Here is a 19,537-nt window from a genome sequence, read left to right as displayed (position 1 = left end):
TCCTATGGAATTTGAGTGGAAGTACCTCTTCTTCTGGGCTGGGACCCTTAGGACAGTGGATGTGCTCCTTTGTAGTCTCTCTTTATTCCTTCCCAAAGTAGTAGCAATAGCAACTCAGCCTTGATTTGCTGCAGAGCCACAAGATGGAAGGAACTTGGATCCCTACATGACCACATGGAGTACTGAACTGTTGGGTGAAAGAGGAATAAACTTCTTCACTGTTTAAGCCACATTATTGTTTTTTTGTAGCAGCTTACCTTTGGTTCAAATTAATGCAAATGGTATTTCAGAGTTAGCTTCACTGAAGTTGGTTCTCAGCAGGCTGTACAAGTCCTGCCTTTCCATTGTAATAATTGATCTTGGGGTAATGGGGACTGAGTATATAAAAGGCTTTGCCAAGGGGCACCTGGCTGGCTCAGTCTGTGAGGCATCTGACTCTGGATCTTGGGGTTGTGAGTTTGAGCCTCACATTGGGTATGCAATTAAAAATTAAACATGATACAATGAAAAATACAATGAAAAAAAAAGGCCAGTCCACTGAGTTAATTCCAAGTTGTATTTAAAATCTCACTTGATGACAAATATCAATAAAGCCTGATGCACATTTGTATAGCGGTAGAGACAGCCCGATAATATATAGCACATTGTTTTTTGAGCTCTGTTCCACAGACTAATAGTGTGCTAATGTTAGACCATTATCACTGAAATTATATAAGGCTTAAAGTTTTTTTTCATTTTTTTGTGTGTGAATGAAAATGTAGAAGTTTACTGAAATATAAACATTTGAGAACATATCAAATAGGAAAAAACCACAACATACACAGACACTTGCTGCAAGAGGACGTGTGAGGTATGTAACCACCGCCTAGGCTACCCATGTGTTAGCACATTTTTCCTGGTTGGAATCCATGTAAGGTGGGAAGGGGACAGAGCTGCCCTGGCTGACTGGCCATACAGCCTGCAGGTCTGCACCTTCAGTGAAAGCCCCTTTTGGCCCAGTTCCTGGGGGCACCTGCTGGCACCCCTACTCTTGGGTAGAAAGGCGGAGACCCTGCTGTTTTCCTTGAGGGTAGGGAGGGTTCACTGTGTGGGTAAGGCTGGACAAGCTGCCTGGGGAAAGGGAGAGGATCCAGTGACCAGAAAGTGTGCTGTCCCTTCATCCTCCAAGTGGGAAGAGTCCACCCTTTGTGATCAAACCCCTGAGAAAGACACACTGGCCAAATGTCTGCAGTACCTTTAAGTGAGTCCAGCACGGCCAACTGGGTTCCTCTCTGTCACCAGATCCCAGGTGCCCTCCTCTGCCAACAGCCTGTGCTTGCCTGGTGGGGAAGGCGGAGAAGGCTTCTGAGGCCGAAAAGGGTCAGCCCCCAGTGGATGAGAAAGTGTGTGTGCATTGTGTGTTGTGGGGGGCCACGGGAGGGGAGAGAAAATGCAGTCCAGCAGAGTGTGTGTGCATTGTGTGTTGTGATGGGGGGGGGCCATGGGAGGGGAGAGAAAACGCAGTCCAGCAGAGCTGTAGCTTACCAGGCCGAGGTATCTGTTCTGTGCTAGCTTTTAATTTCCTCCCCTTTCCTTTCCTTTTCTGCATTAGCAGTTTGAGGGCTCCCACCGGCATGGCCTCCCACCACCACAGCCTGATGACACCCTCGTGGTGGTGGTCTGTGAACACTGCAGGGCATACTCATTTGAGAGGTGAGCCTTGTGTAAGAATCACATTTTCTTTATGACATAGGAGCAGCCTGCTCCCCCTGCTGAGGGTCCAAGAGGAGAGACGGAGCTCCCTCATCTCCTATCCCCTGGAGTGGCTTGACCTCTTCAAGGCCCATGGCCTCCATGGCCCGTCCCTGTCCTGAAGTGGGGAGACCTGCCCGCACCTTGGTAAGCTGGCTTGGTAAGCTAAGGGTATGGGACTAGCCCTGCTTTGGCAGAAATTTCCTATTCTTTTAAACTTTGTATTCTACTTCTTTAGAGTAGAATATAGCGTACCATATTGGATGTCGGTTAAAATATATCTCAGGTTTAATATATCAAATACTTCATAGGATTCTGAGAAGCACCATAGTTTTCAGTTATTTCACTATCTGAATAAGGTTAGAACCACCCGTCTAGTGTTTTTTGATTTATACTTACACTTGCACATATAATAAGCCAGTGAAGATTTTATTCTCATTTTACAATCAAGGGCAGGAGAAGTTATAAGTTGCCCAAGGTCATCTAGCTGGAAGTGGCAGAGTTGTATCCAAATCCTTCAACTCTGGAGTCTGTGTTCTTGGAAGAAATGAAAGGTTTGGTGTTCGTTTGGAACTAGGTTAACATCCTGACTCTAGCACACACTGGCTGTTTGATGTATGTGCAGTTAATGTGTAATGTAATGAGTGAGACAGAAAAATAACTTTTTAAAAAACTTGAGAATATTCAAATCCTAGTTCAGTAGGTTTTTGGTTTCCATTTTATCCTCAGTTGCTACTACCTTCCATATTGGTTCCTATGACTTCTGTTTTGGAGCGATTTTGTAAAACCCACTTGAGATTCATCAGGGTAATTTTTATGAGGCAGTTAGCACGTAGGGTTAGAACCCTCATGACTACAGTGCTGCCCAGGACTCAGCTCTTTGGTCGCTGTACCTGGGCCTATGGTAGAGTTTGAGAAGAGCCATTTAAGTGGAAGGAACTTGGTAATTCAACTCACCCATTCTGGGAACCAAGATTAATTAAACATAATTAACACCTTTTCAGCTTTGCTTACAACATATTCAGAGATTCAAGAACAAGATTGCTACCAGTAGCAATCCTCTGCGATGTAGGGGGGGGAAAAACCAAAACAAAACTTTAGGTAATTGGAGAGAAATAACATGAGGGAAGAAAATAGAAAATACTTGCCTTCAACATACTCTATGTAGTCTCCCAACTGTCTACTTGATGAAGACAAAGCCGGCTTTAAGTATAGGCACGGATAGGGAAGTAACCATCCTCAGACTTTTTCCTCATGATTTACTTTAACCCATGCCCACTGAGTCCCAAGCATTTAATTAATAGATTAACTGAAAAAAGCCCCAACCCTTTAAAAAGTTCCCTGCTCCCTCTTTGGAGAGATCCTTTCGGGAATCCTTGCCAGACACAAATGTTGGTAAATGAGAGAGTCAGAAAAGGGAAAAACACTTTATGCTACAAGACTTTTCTGACCTATAAATTCAGTTCAGTCTCCACAGAATACTGAAGCTGGAAGGAAACCCTTGAGGTGGCCTAGCACTCTCATTTTACAGAAGTAGAAACTGGGTCAGAGCACTTCACCTGCTGGAGTTAATGAGAGAGGTGTGTCTCCTAACCCAGATCTCCTGAATCCTGGCATCCAGTGGGCTCTGTACCACTCAGCAAGATAAGCTTGGTGATGGTTTGTATTAGATTAGGAACCATCTTTTCTGTTGTCAGTTGCTCGGTTCGTTTATCTAGAAACACGAAGACAAGTATTGGCATTTTTGAGAACTGTCTTCATATTCTTTATTATTTTTGTTAATGTTTATTTTTGAGACAGACAGACTGAGCAGGGGAGGGGACAGAGAGGGAGGGAGACACAGAACTCAAAGCAGGCTCCAGGCTCTAAGCTGTCAGCACAGAGCCTGATGCAGGGCTCCAGCTCATGAACTGTGAGATCATGACCTGAGCTGAAGTCAGACGCTCAACCGACTGAGTCACCCAGGCTCCCCAACTGTATTAGAACTGGCTTCATATTCTTAAATGGTTGTTTGGAATCAAATGCTTTCAGAGAATGGGCTACAAGTTACGTCTAAAGTTGACATAACAGCACCTTGTGCACACACAGCAGTAAAGAGATGTGAATTTCCTTTGCCAAAAGAAAAGCTGAGGCTAAAATTGATCCCTAAAATGGGAATACTTCACCAACTAGCTGGTTCTGTTCAAAAATAAGGAATCAGCTCAAGTCCTGCGGCCAAGTCTATATATACCCAATGTTTTTGTTCCATACAGGCTTCCCAAACCATTTTGTGGAAGCTACGGTTAAACTTCATTCCCCTAGTGAAGTTTATGATTCTGTGACCTTGGAAAAATTTGAGCTCAGAAGTGCAAAATTCAGTTGCTCCTGTTCATTTATCCTTGGCCCAGTTTACCTGGGAACCTTCCCAATGTGTTAGCAGAAAACCCCTGTGACTGTGCACAAGCACACCTCCCGTTTTAGATCACTCCAAAGAATGGCTAGCAAATGGAACCAGGCAATTAACAACTTTCTCATTTGACTAAAAAGAATTTTTATCATAATTGTGTTACCAGCATTGAATTGGTAATGAGGCTCTTAGAATTTTATCTCAGTTTTTCTCCTTTGTGCATCAAAAAAGGTCACAAGTATTTCTGTAAATAGTAATTAGTTGTGCCTTTCCTCATTAGCTCTGAGGAATGGGGAATCACCTTCAGGCTGCAGAATAGAGAACCCATGCACTGGAGATTTGCCAATGGCAGGCTCACTTTGTTCAAAGTGTTTCAGAAATGTTTGAATTTGTCGCTAGCATTTAGAAGCCGGGAGATTTGGCAAATGTTTAAATTCCTGGTTTCTAAGAATGTGAAGGGAGGTCCAGCAACACTCGTTCTCCTTTCCATGGCAGTAGTCAAGTGTCCATTAGAAAAGAAGTGCTCAAGAAACCAAAGTATGCCCATGCTGTGTTAATAATACCTCTGCTAAAATCCTTGGGGCACTCCTGAAATTTATCCACACCAATACTTTCAGGACCCATCACCCAAGAACCAGCTGGGCAGGGACATGTGCCATCCCTGGAAATCTAGCAGCCTTGGGTGCCCGTTCCAGTTTTACTACTATTTTGAGAAGGCCCATGATTTGTATCTAAGAGGGCTAGACAGCAAGTGATACCTCCTTTTACTTCTGGTGCGTTTTATTTAACTCAGGAACTAGAAGGCAGAGCAAAAAGTATAGCAGATGCATACACAAAATGAATCTTCTTCTTTTAATCAGAGCCGAAAGGAGTCCCCATTGACATTTTACTCGGTGCCCCTTCGTGGGCTTTAAGCAAAATGTTCAATTTGCTCTGAAGTGAGGAAAATGCAACAGTTAAGGGTTCTGTCTCACAGGTGTAGAGATTAGAGACAGTGTTTTAACATTTGATATTTATCTTGAGACCCACCTGACCAGATACTTTGCACTCTTGTTAACCAAATCTGTGAACACCTGTTGGCAACTATATGCTTCCTTTTCTTGCCTAATTCTTCACAGAACTGCAAGGCAGTTCTTTTCCTTCCTTTGTAGCTAGTTTTGTTTTTTGCCACTAACCAAGAGTTAAAAGCTTTAAAGGTTATGCATTTCCTTAAGCCTTTAGCAATCTACATGACCCTCTGTTGCCAGAAGCAAAAGGAACTAATCTTTTGAGAATGACTTGAAAACTACTGAGGACAGCGAGGTTCATACCTACATTTCTCCAGACTATGTATCAGTGTTTACTATTTATTATTCGTCTTTTCTAAACAACACATCACAGCATTCTTTTCTAAAAGGATGCCCACTGTGGCAGCTCAGGTTCTGAAAAGGTCTTCAAAAGCAAGAAATTTGCTAATTGTTTATGTGAGATTGTGATGGAACAAGCACCCTTGTACATTGTTAGTGTAAATGTTGATCAGGCAGATTTCTTTTGGAGGAAAAGAAATTATAAATGCGTCACTTCTGTCCCAGGAATTATGCTGCTCAGAATTTATGTGCATATATGCCAATGCAGGGTAAGGTTATCCATGAGGAAATTCAAGTCCATGGTTAAGTCGATTATGGTGTATTATACCATCACTGAAAAGAATGAGGTAGACCTATTTGTGCTAATGTGGAAGTCCACACATAAAGTGAAAAAAGCAAATCTAAGCATGCATGTATAGTTTGCTACCATTTTTAAAAGAAACATTTACATAAATATGCTTTGAACATCTGAAGGACACTAGAAATGATTAATAGTGGTTACTTCTGGGGAGGGACCTGATGGACTGGAGATGAAGAGTGAAAAGAGATACGCCACTATCTTTTGAGTTAGTGTGTGTGTGTTTTGATTTTTGTTAGCATGTGCATGCATCTCCTTTTCACTGCTATGTTTTTTAAAATGAACCAGACCACGGAAATAATGATACACTTGTTGAGTAAGTGGCTCTCTCCCCAGTTGTGTGTTTCTGAAGGTTCTCTGTCCATCCCACGTACACAGCCCTGCCCTCTCCAGGGATGGGTGTAGGGGATGCTAGACTACTCGTTTATCTCTTGGATTCACATCCCCCTTCCCCAAGGCCTAACAGCTTTTCCCCAGTCCAGTAAACATGGACAGCTTTGCCTCTGGGCCTCAAGTTCTATTTCCCACTTACTAGTAGGAACAAGGGGATGTGCAGGAGTCAAATGGTGGCCTGTTAATGGTATAAGAATGGGCAATCATGCCTGAACAGGGGAGCTAAACAGAAGTTACCTGGATATGTTTGAAAATATCTGTGTTCAGAAAGGTAGTTCGTTATTTATTAATAAGCATTTATTAAATACCTTCCTATAGGTCCAAGGTACCACTAGGACCTTACTTAGGACTGAAACGTATATGCAAGAATTGCACATAAAATATCAGCTCATTAGTTCAAATTCAAGATCATTGTTCCTTGAAACAGAACCTCATATAAACTTGAAGTAGTCAGTGGCACAGCATCCTCTAAAGATTTTAAAAGAAAAAGGCCAACAAGTTAGCTGGAAAGGAAAGGAATAGCCTCTCTTCAAATACTAAATCTACAAAGTCCTCTGCCTCTAAAGCAGATCCTTGTAGTTTTGGTCTCTTCCCAGGAAATAATCACCACTCTGTTGAAAATGGGAAAGGCACCCCCTACCATCCCCAAGGGGGGAAAAAAAACATTCACCCAAACAGCTTCTACTTGTTTTTACCATATATTCCAGGGATATGTATGGGGGTTTTTTTTGTTTGTTTTTACATTTATACAGTTTACATTGCTTGACCCATAAATAGCACTCGTAAGATTAATAGGGCCATAGTTTTAAAGAGTATTTACATAGCCCCACCATGCATACAGAGCCTTTTTAATATTGAAAAAAATCAAAAAATTTGAACTTTCCATCACTAGGCAATATAAATTTGGCCATCTAAGCTTATAAACCCTGACTAAAATACAAGCAATCATTTCATCCATAAATGCTGTTTCTGGTTCTCCAACAAATCTAGCACTGCAGTGTAACAAATGTCTTGCAATTCAGGGATATAAAAATAATCAGCTTTAAAATCTGAACTGTACAGTATGTACATTAATATTTGCACCGTTAAATTAGGAATACACTTAAGTCTATGAAATACTACATTATAAATAGCAACGTCTTTTTCAATCTGGAGCTGGAGCTAATACAATGCAGCGTTTACCTGGCTAACTGAAAGGGGACGAGGTGGCCTCACACGATGGGATGCACAGTATTGGCTGGGTCAGCGTGACTACGTGCATGCCGCACAACAAGACAGACTGATCAGGACCTGGGCCAACCTGGTGTAGACAAAGGACACACACTATCACTTTACAAAGGTGGCGGGAGTTCTCCATTGTCTAAAATCAACACCCCCGTCCAATCACCTCCTGACAGTCTCTTGAGGATTCTCTTGAGGATTGGAGACCAAAACCGCTACATAGGGCTGTAATGCACCTGACAGGCACAAGATGTGGCATCAACCTGGCACCATCCAAGGAGGGCAAACTGGAGAAATCACACCTTCCAAAGGTTAATCTGACACTGTAAACAGCAGCAGGGGTCTCATTTACATGGGCAAAGCACTTCAAACTATTTTAGCAACTTTCCTATGAAGAAAAAAGATAGGATTCAAGATGGTTAATGGCAGTTTAAATATGATCCCCACAGCTACTAGGTTAAGAAATAATACAGTTTTTGCCCTTGTGTCCCTTTTTCTTCTTGGATTTAGTTGTCCTCTGACCAAACTGAGGAGTGGGGAGTGCAGAAGTTGGGCTCGAAAGGTCATCTGTATAGTAGGCGTATCTCTGTGGCCGGGGTTGAGGAATTGGTTGTCCAAGAAAATATCCTTCTTCTTCTGAGTCGGAGGAGGAGGAGGTGGAGGAGCACCAGGAATCATCGTCCTCACCGTAGAGTCCCAGAAACCTAGGCACTCCTGGGTTCTGCAGTGCGTAATCGGAGGTGGCATGGGCGTACTGTCCATACAGATCAGCATTCTGGATGTATGCTTGGATTTCCCGGGCACTTTTATTCTGTATAAATTTCTCATAGTTATCGGGGGTGTAAAGCCGCAGTCTGTCCTTGGGAGAGTATTTTCTTTCTGTGACCAGATTCAGGGCATTGTCAGAACGGGACTTCCTACTTCTCCTGCGGCGATGGTGATGAGACCGGGATCCCCTCTCTTCAAAATGGTAGACCCGTCTTCGAGTCCTTTCACTCATCGGAGGCTGCCGGATTTCAATGTTGTCATAGTTTCCATTGTCAATGACGTCATCTGAAAACTTGACCTGCTGTGGTCTGGATTGAGACTTGGATCTTCTCAGTACTGGCAGATGTACTACTGGTTTCTCCTCAGGCATGATTTTTTCTGGACACAACTCTGAATTTAGACTCTTCAAGGACTCTGTGCTCCTGTGCAACATGGAAGAGTTCAAAGTCCCCATATTGCTCATTTTCTCACAATCTTCTGCCTCCATTTCCTCAAAGTTTTGCAGGGAATATAATGAGGGTCTCGGCTTGGTTTCTCCATCCACTGAAGCCCCTAGAAGAAAAACCAAGACAAAATGTGATCTTCTGACAATTACTACACACAAGCTACTGAAAGGAAGCATCTCAAAGAAAATTCTCCCAAGTGTCAGTGTTTGATTAACACCCACTAGGTAAAACCAACATGCACTTGAGAAGGTTTGACTTTTATCATCGATACAGGGGGCATAGCCTCTTACAAGCCCAGCTCTTTTGTGGCCAGACGTTATAGCACATGTCACGAGCAGCATTTTGAAACTTCTCCACATGTAGAACATGACACACAGAAGCTTCTGCTTCGTGATACATTAAAGCCAGACTACTTCACTTGAACATCTCTCTAATCAATCCCTTCCTTTGCATCCACATGGCCACAGTTATCATCCTTTTATACCTAGTTTAGTGGTCAGCAAACCACAGCCCAAGGGCCACATTTGGCCCACAGCCTATTTGTGGATAAAGTTTCACTGGAACACAGCCACACCTATTCACTTACACATGGTCTATCATTGCTTTCTGCAGTGACAGAGTTGAATGGCTGCAACAGAGACTGTATAATCTAAAAAGTGCCATCTAGCCCTTTACAGGAGAAGTTTGCCAAGCCCTGACACCTAGATCATCATATCCAGTCTTCTTCCCCCTTTACCTCTGTAACATATGCCACTCTCAGATTAATTTTACTTTAATAAAGCTCTTCTCAAAACAGATATTGCTCTCCTTTTTTAATAGGGCCCAGGCAAGTCGAAACAAGTAAATATAGCCCAGCAGACTGTAAGTGACTAGGGCATGGTACAGACTATTGTCACCTAGAGACTACATAAACTTCCCACTTTCTAGAGGGAGCCTATTCTCAGCCCATTATTGTCAAGGAATGTCAGCCCTAACACTTTGTGTACCCAATGAGGTCTGTTTTTGATACTAAGTGTTAAAACACAGAGCCCAGCATACAGGATATGCTTAATTCAGTCCCACCCACATTCTTCAACTCCCCTTTATTGTTGGCCTGCCTCATCTTTGACAAGTCCAACAGAAACTAGGAGGGTAGCTAGCTGTCTTAATTCCTTCTTGCCAGGGTTATTTCTGGCACAGGGCAGCCAGTAAAGCCTTTCCTGCCTATATTACAGTAACATAACCTTTATGAAAGGACTGAATATTATCAGTTGGACTATGAAACTAGCCACAGCCTTTGCTAGCCACGGACCAGTAATATTTCTGTGTTCAAAGACTTAACGCAAATGTGAGATTCAGGAGGGGGTGGGTTCCAGACTCAGTCGTGCCTTTAAAAACCTATGTAAAGTTAGGCATTTAGCCTCTTGGTGATTTAAGTTTCCTCATGTGTAACACATACTAAGTAATACCCACTTGATACAGCTCAGGATCATTTTAAGGGTAAAATGTAGATAACTGATACGAATATGCTTTGAAAACATTAAAGTGAAATTATTTTTTAATCTGCATAAAAAACATTCAGCTATTTTTGAGCTATCTGTTGCCAGCGGGCAATTCAGAAAAATATAAAAGATGCCATGAGCTTATAAAGCACACATGCTGATTTTAGCATCTTGAAATTCCTACAGCAAATCTTAAGAGCACAGGATCTTTCAGACACAGATGCAGACTCCATTATCCACATAAATCAATTTCCTCCTCTTTAAAATAAGGATAATACCTATTCAAGAAGCTTCTATTAAACACGTATGCTCACGTTTATTTTGTTAGCGTTTGGCGTTTGATGTAAACTTCTTCCTTCCCTTGGTCTACAGTTTTTCGTAACATGGGCCCTACTGCTGAACTGTAGTTTGTAGAATAAATTTTTTAGTGGCTCTTTTTTCCAAAAACCCCATAATCCCTAGATTGCGTACCTGTGATATTAGATAAAGCCAAAGAATCCATAGAATCTCGAACACTTTGCTCTGGTTTCAAGTCTGACAAACACTCCAGGGAATCTTCATACCAGTGTGTTTGATCGTGATTATAGCCTGAAGCCCCATGGTCCAGATCCAATTCCTGGAGCCTTCTACTGCTTGCAGGGCCTGGGTGGCTGCCATAAGCAGAATCGCCTAGTCCATCTTGTGACTGTGCCCAATACATATCAGACTGGTATTTTTTACTTGCAAGGCTCTGGTTATTTTGCTTTAACTCGGTCTTATTTTTAACCATGTTATCAGATATCCAGTGCTCACTGGCTCGTATATCTAGCTCACTGGGCGGCTGCTGAAAGAGGCTTTTATCACCAAACTTGAGGAGGAGCTGCGTCATGTAATCTTCATGCTCAGCCCATTCTTCAGGGTCTTCTGGGGTTTCGTGCTCCACTCTGCCTTTCCAAAATTCTTCATTGACGAAACCTCCCTGCCTGGCAAGACTCAGATCCTCCAATTTCCGAGAAAGGGTGTCATCAGCATTGCCTGATAGGCCAGGAAACTTGTAGTTCAGAGCAGGCGACAAAAGAAGAGACTGTCTACACTGATCTGCTGACCGACTGCTCTTGCCCATCCGGACACTTCTTCGAGAGTCTCTTGATCGAGCTGACTGAAATGCAGAGTCAGAAGAATCAGAGGCATGGACGTCTTCACCAAGGCTGCATGTTTTCGAGCAATAAATCTGACCTTGTTTGGGAAGGAAGGGACACCCCAACAAAGAAGCTTTACACTGGGCACAAGAAAAGCAGGCTTCTGTAGCATGCCAGTGCTGCCCATCATAGGTCATCTGTGCATGGTCGACACCTGTTTTGAAGAAGGACACAGTAGGGGGTTACAGTTCAATCTTGAAATAAAGGAAGACAAAGACAAGAATGTTTGTATGGGGGAACTCTAAAAGGTGATGGAAATGTCTGTATCTTGAAAGGGCTGTGGGTCACACATGTACAGTTAATTGTCATTATTCACAAATCCCATATTTTTGAATTTGCCTACTTGCTAAAATGTATCTGTACCCGCAGAATCAATACTTGCAGAGCTTTCAGGGTTATTTGCTGACAGGTGCAGAATGATGAAAAATCTGAGTCAACTGATGTGCCATGTTCCCAAGCTGAGGTCAAACAACCGACGCTCTTGTCGTTTGTCTCTGCACTCATACTATAACAGCTGACAGAGCCATGGTCGATTTATTATCAAGTTTTCTTTGCATTTTTGGGTTTTGTGTTGATTCCGCTGTTTAAAAGGGCTCCCAAGCATAGTGCTGAAGTGCTGTATACTGTCCCTGAGCTCAAGAAGGCTGTGATGTGCCGTATAGAGCACGTAAGTGTGTTAGATCTAACAGCTTCATTCAGGCATGAGCTACAGTGCTCTTGGCTACGAGTTCAATATTAGTGAATCAGTATACACTAAATAAGGTGTGTTTAAACTAAGACATACATGAAACAAGATTATCTGTTGAGCAGTTCATGAAAATGTGACCAGAGCCTTGCAGGACCCCAACCCTGACTGTCCCCGAGGAGCAATGGTCCAGTAACTCAGGCGACTTTATAGAACACAACCATTGCAAATAATGACAGCTGACTACATATCCATTGTCAAAACTCCTCAAACTAAAACATTTAAGATCTGTACATGTCCCTGTAAGTTCTATAAAACAAACCCACACAGAGACTGGACAATCATAGGCCGGCTACACACTTACCGATGTGCTCCCCACAGGTCTCACAGTACTCTGCATAGAGAGACTCAAAACAGCCGCAGCAGAATGGGCGGCCATCCTTCATGATGTATCTCTGTCCCCCCAGGACCGTTTCACACTCAAGGCAGCAGAAGTGTTTCATGTGCCAATGGCGACCCTCAGCTTCTGTACACTCATCAGCAAAAATTATCTTTAAAAAGAAATGGGATGAAAAGATCATGATGAGCTCTTCTAGAGGCCAAGTAACTGCATGTTTTCTGGACAACTGACAGACACTGGCTCTTAAAGAAATCACTTAACTAGCTAACCTTGGTTCTTATAGCCTGAGGCTCACATCTTACTTGATTTAGATATGAAATAAAAGCAGGAATTGAAAATGCTGAAAAAGAGAAACTCAGTGCTTGCTTAAACTTAAAACAAAAAAACAGATTTTTACGTCGGAGATCATTCATTTGGTCATATTTTTGCTCTCCAGTCACACTTTGTTGGCATAATCTGGCAAAGAATACATTAACATTGAAATAATTTAGTAGTCTGTATTTTGATACTAAACTCATAAAAATGTCTGCAGAATCAGCAGTTACAGCTATCCAGATGCTGTGCTGTGTGAACAGCACGTGTAGATAATGTTTCATTTGACCTGGTGGTCATCTCCAGATTAAAGACTTTATTTTTTATAATTTTGGTTTCAAAGAAAATTCAAATTGCATATTATTGAAAAAAACTAAAAACATAAATGTATAAAAGTAAGCACTGAAAGTGAACTGTCACTGATTGAAGGAGACTGAGGAGATACAGAATAAATGCAATAAGGTACCCTGGATTCGATCTTGGAATAGAAAAGAGACACTAGCAGAAAAACTGGAAATCTAAATAAAGTCTGTAGTTAATGGTATTATGCCAATGTTAATTTCTTAGTTTTGATGCATATACCATGGCTAGGTAGGATGTTTAACAATAAGGGAAGCTGGGAAAGGGTCTACAGAACTCTCTGTCATCCCTTCAAGTCTTCCGTAAATCTAAAATTACTTTAAAATAAAAAGCTTAAAAAAAATTCCTTTCACACCACCATCCCTTCCCACATGCCCCAGGGGTAACCACTGTTAACTCAGTGTATGTCTTTCCATACTAGTTCTGAGTATATACAGATATATACACAATCTCGACTTACTCTCCCTTTATTTAACAAAAAGAAGATTATCTACTACTTAATATTCTTGCAACTGGTTTTCTTCTCCCACAATCCATCAAGGACATCCTACTTGTCAATGCACAAACACACCTGCTGCCTTCTCTTTATTAGCTGCATATTATTCCATTATATGAATGTACAAGATTATCTTAAAAATATACAGACAGCAAAAGCAGGAGATATTTATATTTTGCTTAGATGTGAACAGTGGAATACTGGCTTACTAGAAGCTTATTTTTTCCAGTGTTAAGGGATAAACTTTTTTTTTTTTTTTTTTACCTCATCACATGCTGAACACCGTGGTTTGAGCAGTTCAGCATGGTGCCTGCCACAGTGAATTTTTCCATCCTGATAAAAATAGATGAGGTCGACCAGCAGCTCGTTGCACGTGTAGCAGACAAAACAGGAAGGGTGCCAGCACACTCCAGGGCCCGCACGAGAGGCAAACACTGCAATTTCACCTCCATTTATCTTCAACCCACACTAAAAACAAAAGGATTTGAAATTTAGATGATCCTTAAGAACTGGATGCTCAGCCTTTCCTACTTTACACTAAGTTCCATTTTGTCAAGAAAGCTTTTATTTGTGGCCCCTCCTGTTAGTGATTAAATAGCTCTTTAATGCTGGATTATTTCTGATTCTTAACTGGAATGAACATGCCTCAGATAACACTACCACACTAGACCGTTTCTAAGAATGGTTTCATCCAAGTCACATGAAGAGTCCTTTTCCTGAGCCAGCCTCCTATTGGATACATTTCCTACTCTGAGCCAGGAAGTGTCTGAACGTCTTCATTCTGTTTCTGCAGTTTTGAACAGTAGGTGTACCCCAGCACCTCTCTCCATGCCCAGATTTCACCTGATGTTTACACAAGGGCAGACTGACTCCCCCTGTCAGTTATAAACATTAATGTCCACTTAATAAAAAGCTAGGCTGCCTTTTATGTTTTGGAGGCTTTTAGGGCCCACACCTGTGCTAGCCCGGTCACCTACCCCCAACCATACTCCATCCACGTCACTACCACGAGCTACTATTCATCCTTGGACAGTGCTACCTGTTCGCACACGGCGTGCATCACTGCTCTGGACAAAAGTTTAATCGTTCCTCTTCCTAGTGCTTCTTTCTTCCTTTGAGCACTGAACACCTGCAATTCTTTCTTCTCCTCTTCACTCAGCGACTGGCAATACCGCACCTTCAGAGAGAAGAAAACAGAAGCACCACCCTGGAGCACCCAGTCTCCCTCACCAATTCAGTATTTCCAGGGTTAGAGTTTCGGCAAAGAGCAAGTTTAACTGGCCTGCCCCATAAATCCCCAATTTAAAAATGACACTGTACCTTTAAAATGACATCAAATCTTATAGCCTCTCCAACAAAAGGGAAATGCAATTTGAAGGATCTTTTTTTAAAAAAATAAGGAGTGTTTAAACTTTTATCAAAGATACTTAAAAAAACTGGAAGACATTAACCTTTCTACAAAAGGTTTAAACTTGTTAATTGCCACTTTCACTCTCCATTCTACAGGCACTCAACTGCAGGGCCAGCCCTAACTACCAGAAAGCACTGACTCTAGATGAAGGGGCAGGGAAATCTCAGGAATTTATAGGTTCCTGATAAGTGGTGGGTGGCTGCAAACACTATGAAAAACAACTTGTTGTTAAGTTTATTGCACTGACACCCTTTTCTCTCTCAAAGAATGGAAAGCTGTATTCTCAAGGCAAATTTTAACTGAAGAAAGGCAAAAGAGCCCTGGCCAGTGAGGAGGCAGGGTTTATGAGAGGCAGCTCAATGTTTAGGGTGTATTTTTTTTTCTTTAAATTAGGCTGCTTCCTGTTATTTTACCTCATTATCATGTGGTGGCAACTGGTACAAGAGCTGTTTAATTCGATGTTTCTCTCCAGGGCTGTTAACATAAGGAACCTTTTCCTCTGGTAAGCAAGCAAAATAGAGCTGGATCTGGGTAAGAGATGAAAAACAAGGACATCAGCATACCGGAAGTGAACATCTTAGCTTACATTCCATCTTAGAAAGTTACCTTTCCCTTTAGGTACAGGGTTTGGCCTCTTGTAGCTAATGAGAAGACCAGCTGAGCCAACTCAGCAGAACTGCAAATCTTCAGATAGCTAGCATCCAGCTGCTAAATTGCTCTTCAGGAATGTAATTTGTAGTGACAATTAGGGGCATCATAAATTATGCACCATAAAATGTGCACACTTAATGCTACTATTCCTCAGCCTATCTCCCTAGGGTCAGCCAAGAAAGAATGCCGGGTGAGTGCTGCGTATGACCACACAGGCTGTGTGACACCGCCCAAAACCCAGACACTACACAAGCACACTCAATTTGCTCTCTGAATTTTACACGTCACAAAGACAAAAGCTGTTTTGTTAAACTGTGTAAACTCTCCCTTATCAGGTTCTCTCAAGCATCAGCTTTCTTTGCTTCCATGGGTGTTATTTTCTAAATACCCGGAGTCCGTTTCCCCACGGAAACTGGAGGGGGGCCATACTGAGCTGTACTGAGGTCACTTTGAAAGGAGAACTCCATTTCTGTTTGTTTTTTTTTTTTTTTTCCCATGGTATTTCAAGGAATATCCCTTAATGCGTGTAGAGTACTTTGCAGTGCTGAGAATCAAGGTGGTTCAAGGGGAAAAGATCAGGGAACTAGGGGCTTGTCTGCTTCAGTTTATCTTTCTATCACATAAAACCTACCCAATCGTAAGCTGAAAGAAGGGGTTTTCTGCTAGTAAGTTTGCTTTCCTAACCAGTGTGCCAGCACACCACCCTCCCTCCCCATTGTGTCAGCCACAGAAGCTTTTACAGTTAGGAGTGCTTACTGAATACCAGTTCCATGTGCACCGGGTACTGTGCCAGGATGAGTAGGGAGCCCCTATCCTCAGAAAAGTCCCCCACCATGCAGGACACCCCCATAACTTAGGAGCAGCCATACACCCAGCTGGGACCTTTTATTTCAAACTATGGCTTCACCTGCATCTGTCACCAGCAATTTTTAGTAAGTTCATCATTATAAGGATATTGGGGAAATAAAACTCTGCATATGCAATATTCTCATCTTAAGGTAACAATACAAACAAAGCATAAAATTATTATTATTTATTTTTTTTTTTTTTGCAACCCACTCTGGTGACAGATTCTTTTACGTGTCAGGTTATCAAAGGTCAAACGTCTAAGCAATAACACTTCAGGTGATTTCTTACAGCTCTGTACTTCTCATCTCTTCCAAAGCAAAACCATTGCTCAGAGCTGGCATGGAAATGTTCTTCCTCTTTCCTTTCATTACCTTTCTATTGTTACTAGATGTCTTCAAAAAGTTTAAATTCCTCTCACTCTCTCCCAAGAGCGAAGAAATTAAGTATGCCCTTCAAAAGCAAAAATTTATACTACCCAGAGAGTAAGGACAAAGGAGGGTAGCATAGCGTGTCAGTAATGGTAGGAATGGTCTGTACATTTTTTAGCATTTCTCAAAAAAATCTGAAATGTTGTTGGTAAACAGAGCACATGGGGTGATGAGGTCCCACCTGCTCTGGCCGCAGGCCTGGGGGCACCCAGGCATACTCCTCCAGGGCACAGCCAGAGTCGTCGTCAGATGTGGAGCTCCTCTGGCACCCGAAGGCAAGCTTGCTCATTTTGGGCTCCATCTCCAAAGGCATACTATTGAAGTGAAAAGGCCGGTTTCTCAGTCACAGGACATCAAACAATGGCTGCTGTGGACAATATAGGGAAAAAACAAAGAAATTAAAACCTGAAGGCACTACTCTTGCCCTCCAGGAACTTGTATGGAATGCTGTTTACACACAGCTGGGCCTGGTTTTCTAGTAACTAGTTACCCGTTTCTAGTTACCAAGTTACCAGTGTCGCCACCCCCCAACCCCCAGGCCCACCAAAACTGCGCATCTAGAGTTACACAATTTGGAAGCAGCCCCCTTAACAACTTAGCATTTCAGAAGATGCCACCAAAACTAGCTTAGTTCCAGCTGCCTTTAACAAGCGCCTCTAACACGCTATTCGTTAGAAGGGTTCTCAAGAAACTGCTTTGTTGACTTTCTAACTTTCCCACAAATGAAATCCTGTGAAGTCCCAAGAGTGGAAGAAGTGTCAGAGATGGCACTGCCTCCTGCCCTGCCTGCTGCTTTGTGCTCCCGAGACCCCACCCTGCTCCCGGGTCTCCTAATCCCAGCCATTTACTGCTGCCTGCACAGAGTGGGTCCACTGGCAGACTGCTCAGATTTCTGGTTTCTAACCAAGTTCTGAGAGACAGTAAACCTCATTTACTCCCTGACTAGAAATAGCAGTTGAATCCTTAATATAGCACATTCAATCCAAAAGCCTTTAGTATCAATGGGCCAAAGTCTGCCAGACAGTTCATTAATGAGTTCCTTCAACAAAAAGTAATTGAATCCAAGCACGAGGCTAAAATAAAATCCTGCTAGCTGACTATTAGTGTGGAATTGCATTACCAGCAGGCATTCACTGACAAGTCACACCTACTATGTGTGACAAGCTAGGAGCCAGCTACTGGGCAAAGTAAGATGTAAATCCAGTTCTGGATGAAAAGTCTTCCTCAGAGGGAAGGGCTGCAAAGGTGTTAACACAGGGGTCTCTTGCTCTACAGCCCAGGAACTTTGTTATAGGCGTTTAAGTTCCTTGTTAAGTTTCTTTTGATTCTTAAACATCATCCCTCATCCCAAGGCACTAAGAAAAAAAGATACAAGACTTTTCAGAATCGATGCAGCTTGTTTTATACCTGCCCCTTTCCTTCTCCCTCCACCAAAAAAAAAAAAAAAAAAAAACAACATAATTAGCCTGACCCCAATTTAAAGAAAACAAGGCTCAGGAAGTTCAATCACTCACCTAAGGTTACACAGCTGAAAGCCAGAGAGTACAGCCACACTACGTGCCTGACTCACCAGACTTCCAAAAATTGTTCTGCCTTAAAAAATTCTCTCTCTTGCTAAAACAAGTAGGAAAGGCAGTGAACCCTAAGCACACTCCTGCCTGAGAGGAAGTCCTTTCTCAGCCACTATGTCAAACCCAACTCTACAGTATCAGAAAGTTACCTTTCACAACCCAATTATTAAAACGTACGGTTTTTCTTTTATAAATCAAAGGACATAAATTAAAAATGCAACAGTTAACAAGCGGAAGGCCAAACATCCAAGGGCTACAAATCGTTGTTAGAAGAAGGAGCGACGCCATACAGTAGGCAGATATTATTTCAACTATTAATTTAACTTTTCCTTCACCCTGAACAAAAAGTATAGATGAACTCATTTCCTCCACTATCACTGGGAGGTTACGACCTTTTAAACAAGTCGTCATTTCACACAGGTGCAATTCATTCCCATCTTGACTTAAGAAAGGCTCTCTAAACAGGCACATTCCTCTTAGCCCTCCGTAAAAAAAGGATGTGTTAATGAAAGTCAGAAAATTTCTTGGATCTAGTCTTTCCCTTTTGTTTTGGAAAAAGCAACTCCCACATGTCAAAGGAAGAGAACTAGAGGTTAAGAATTTAATTAGTAACTCAAAAATCCCCACCAGGAGAACGGGGGCAGGGGGGCTGGGAACCTTCAATGCAATTATAACCTGAATAGTGAAGTATATATATTTGGCCCTTCCCAAATCTGGCTGAGGAAGGAGACACTAAGGTACCTGCACTGCAGAAACTTACAAAAAACAAATATTAACAAGAACCTATTAAATATTAATATATTATAAAACAAGAGAAAACACAAATTTAAGACAAACCATGGATTTTCCAAACTAGCACAAAGACGCAGACTACCAAAGATCTGGATTACTTTTACAGCTATATTCCTAGATTAGCCTTTTGCAAAAAATGTATAGTAAATTGCCATCCCAATCAAGGTAAATCAACTTTAGCACTAAATGACATAATCCACCTCCTCCCAATCTAGATAGGAGGCCACGCCTTGAACTACAACTCCCATATATTCGTCCCAGCCTCTCTACACAC

The 19,537-nt window shown here is 42.1% G+C and overlaps 1 protein-coding gene across 6 annotated transcripts in view; it reads right to left on the bottom strand.

The window, feature by feature from the left end:
- Positions 1-538: 538 nt before the first annotated feature.
- The window catches only part of PRICKLE1 (prickle planar cell polarity protein 1), a 117,817-nt gene continuing 98,818 nt past the window's right edge, over positions 539-19,537 (bottom strand). For 5 of the 6 annotated variants that reach the window (XM_019452487.2, XM_019452489.2, XM_019452488.2 and 2 more), the window contains exons 2-8: positions 17,082-17,267; positions 15,386-15,499; positions 14,601-14,738; positions 13,826-14,029; positions 12,358-12,544; positions 10,602-11,462; positions 539-8,755 (exon numbers count right to left, since the gene is read on the bottom strand). In XM_019452487.2, coding sequence (XP_019308032.1) covers positions 7,893-8,755; positions 10,602-11,462; positions 12,358-12,544; positions 13,826-14,029; positions 14,601-14,738; positions 15,386-15,499; positions 17,082-17,213 — 2,499 coding nt within the window. In that variant the 5' untranslated portion in view covers positions 17,214-17,267 and the 3' untranslated portion in view covers positions 539-7,892. The remainder of the gene's footprint in view (positions 8,756-10,601; positions 11,463-12,357; positions 12,545-13,825; positions 14,030-14,600; positions 14,739-15,385; positions 15,500-17,081; positions 17,268-19,537) is intronic. The other variant, XM_019452493.2, reaches the window with a different exon arrangement.

This window comes from Panthera pardus, unplaced genomic scaffold, assembly GCF_024362965.1.
Source record: "Panthera pardus isolate Hobbes unplaced genomic scaffold, ASM2436296v1 HiC_scaffold_6, whole genome shotgun sequence".
Classification (NCBI taxonomy): Eukaryota; Metazoa; Chordata; class Mammalia; order Carnivora; family Felidae; genus Panthera; species Panthera pardus.
This window is presented reverse-complemented; position numbering and strand designations above follow the sequence as displayed.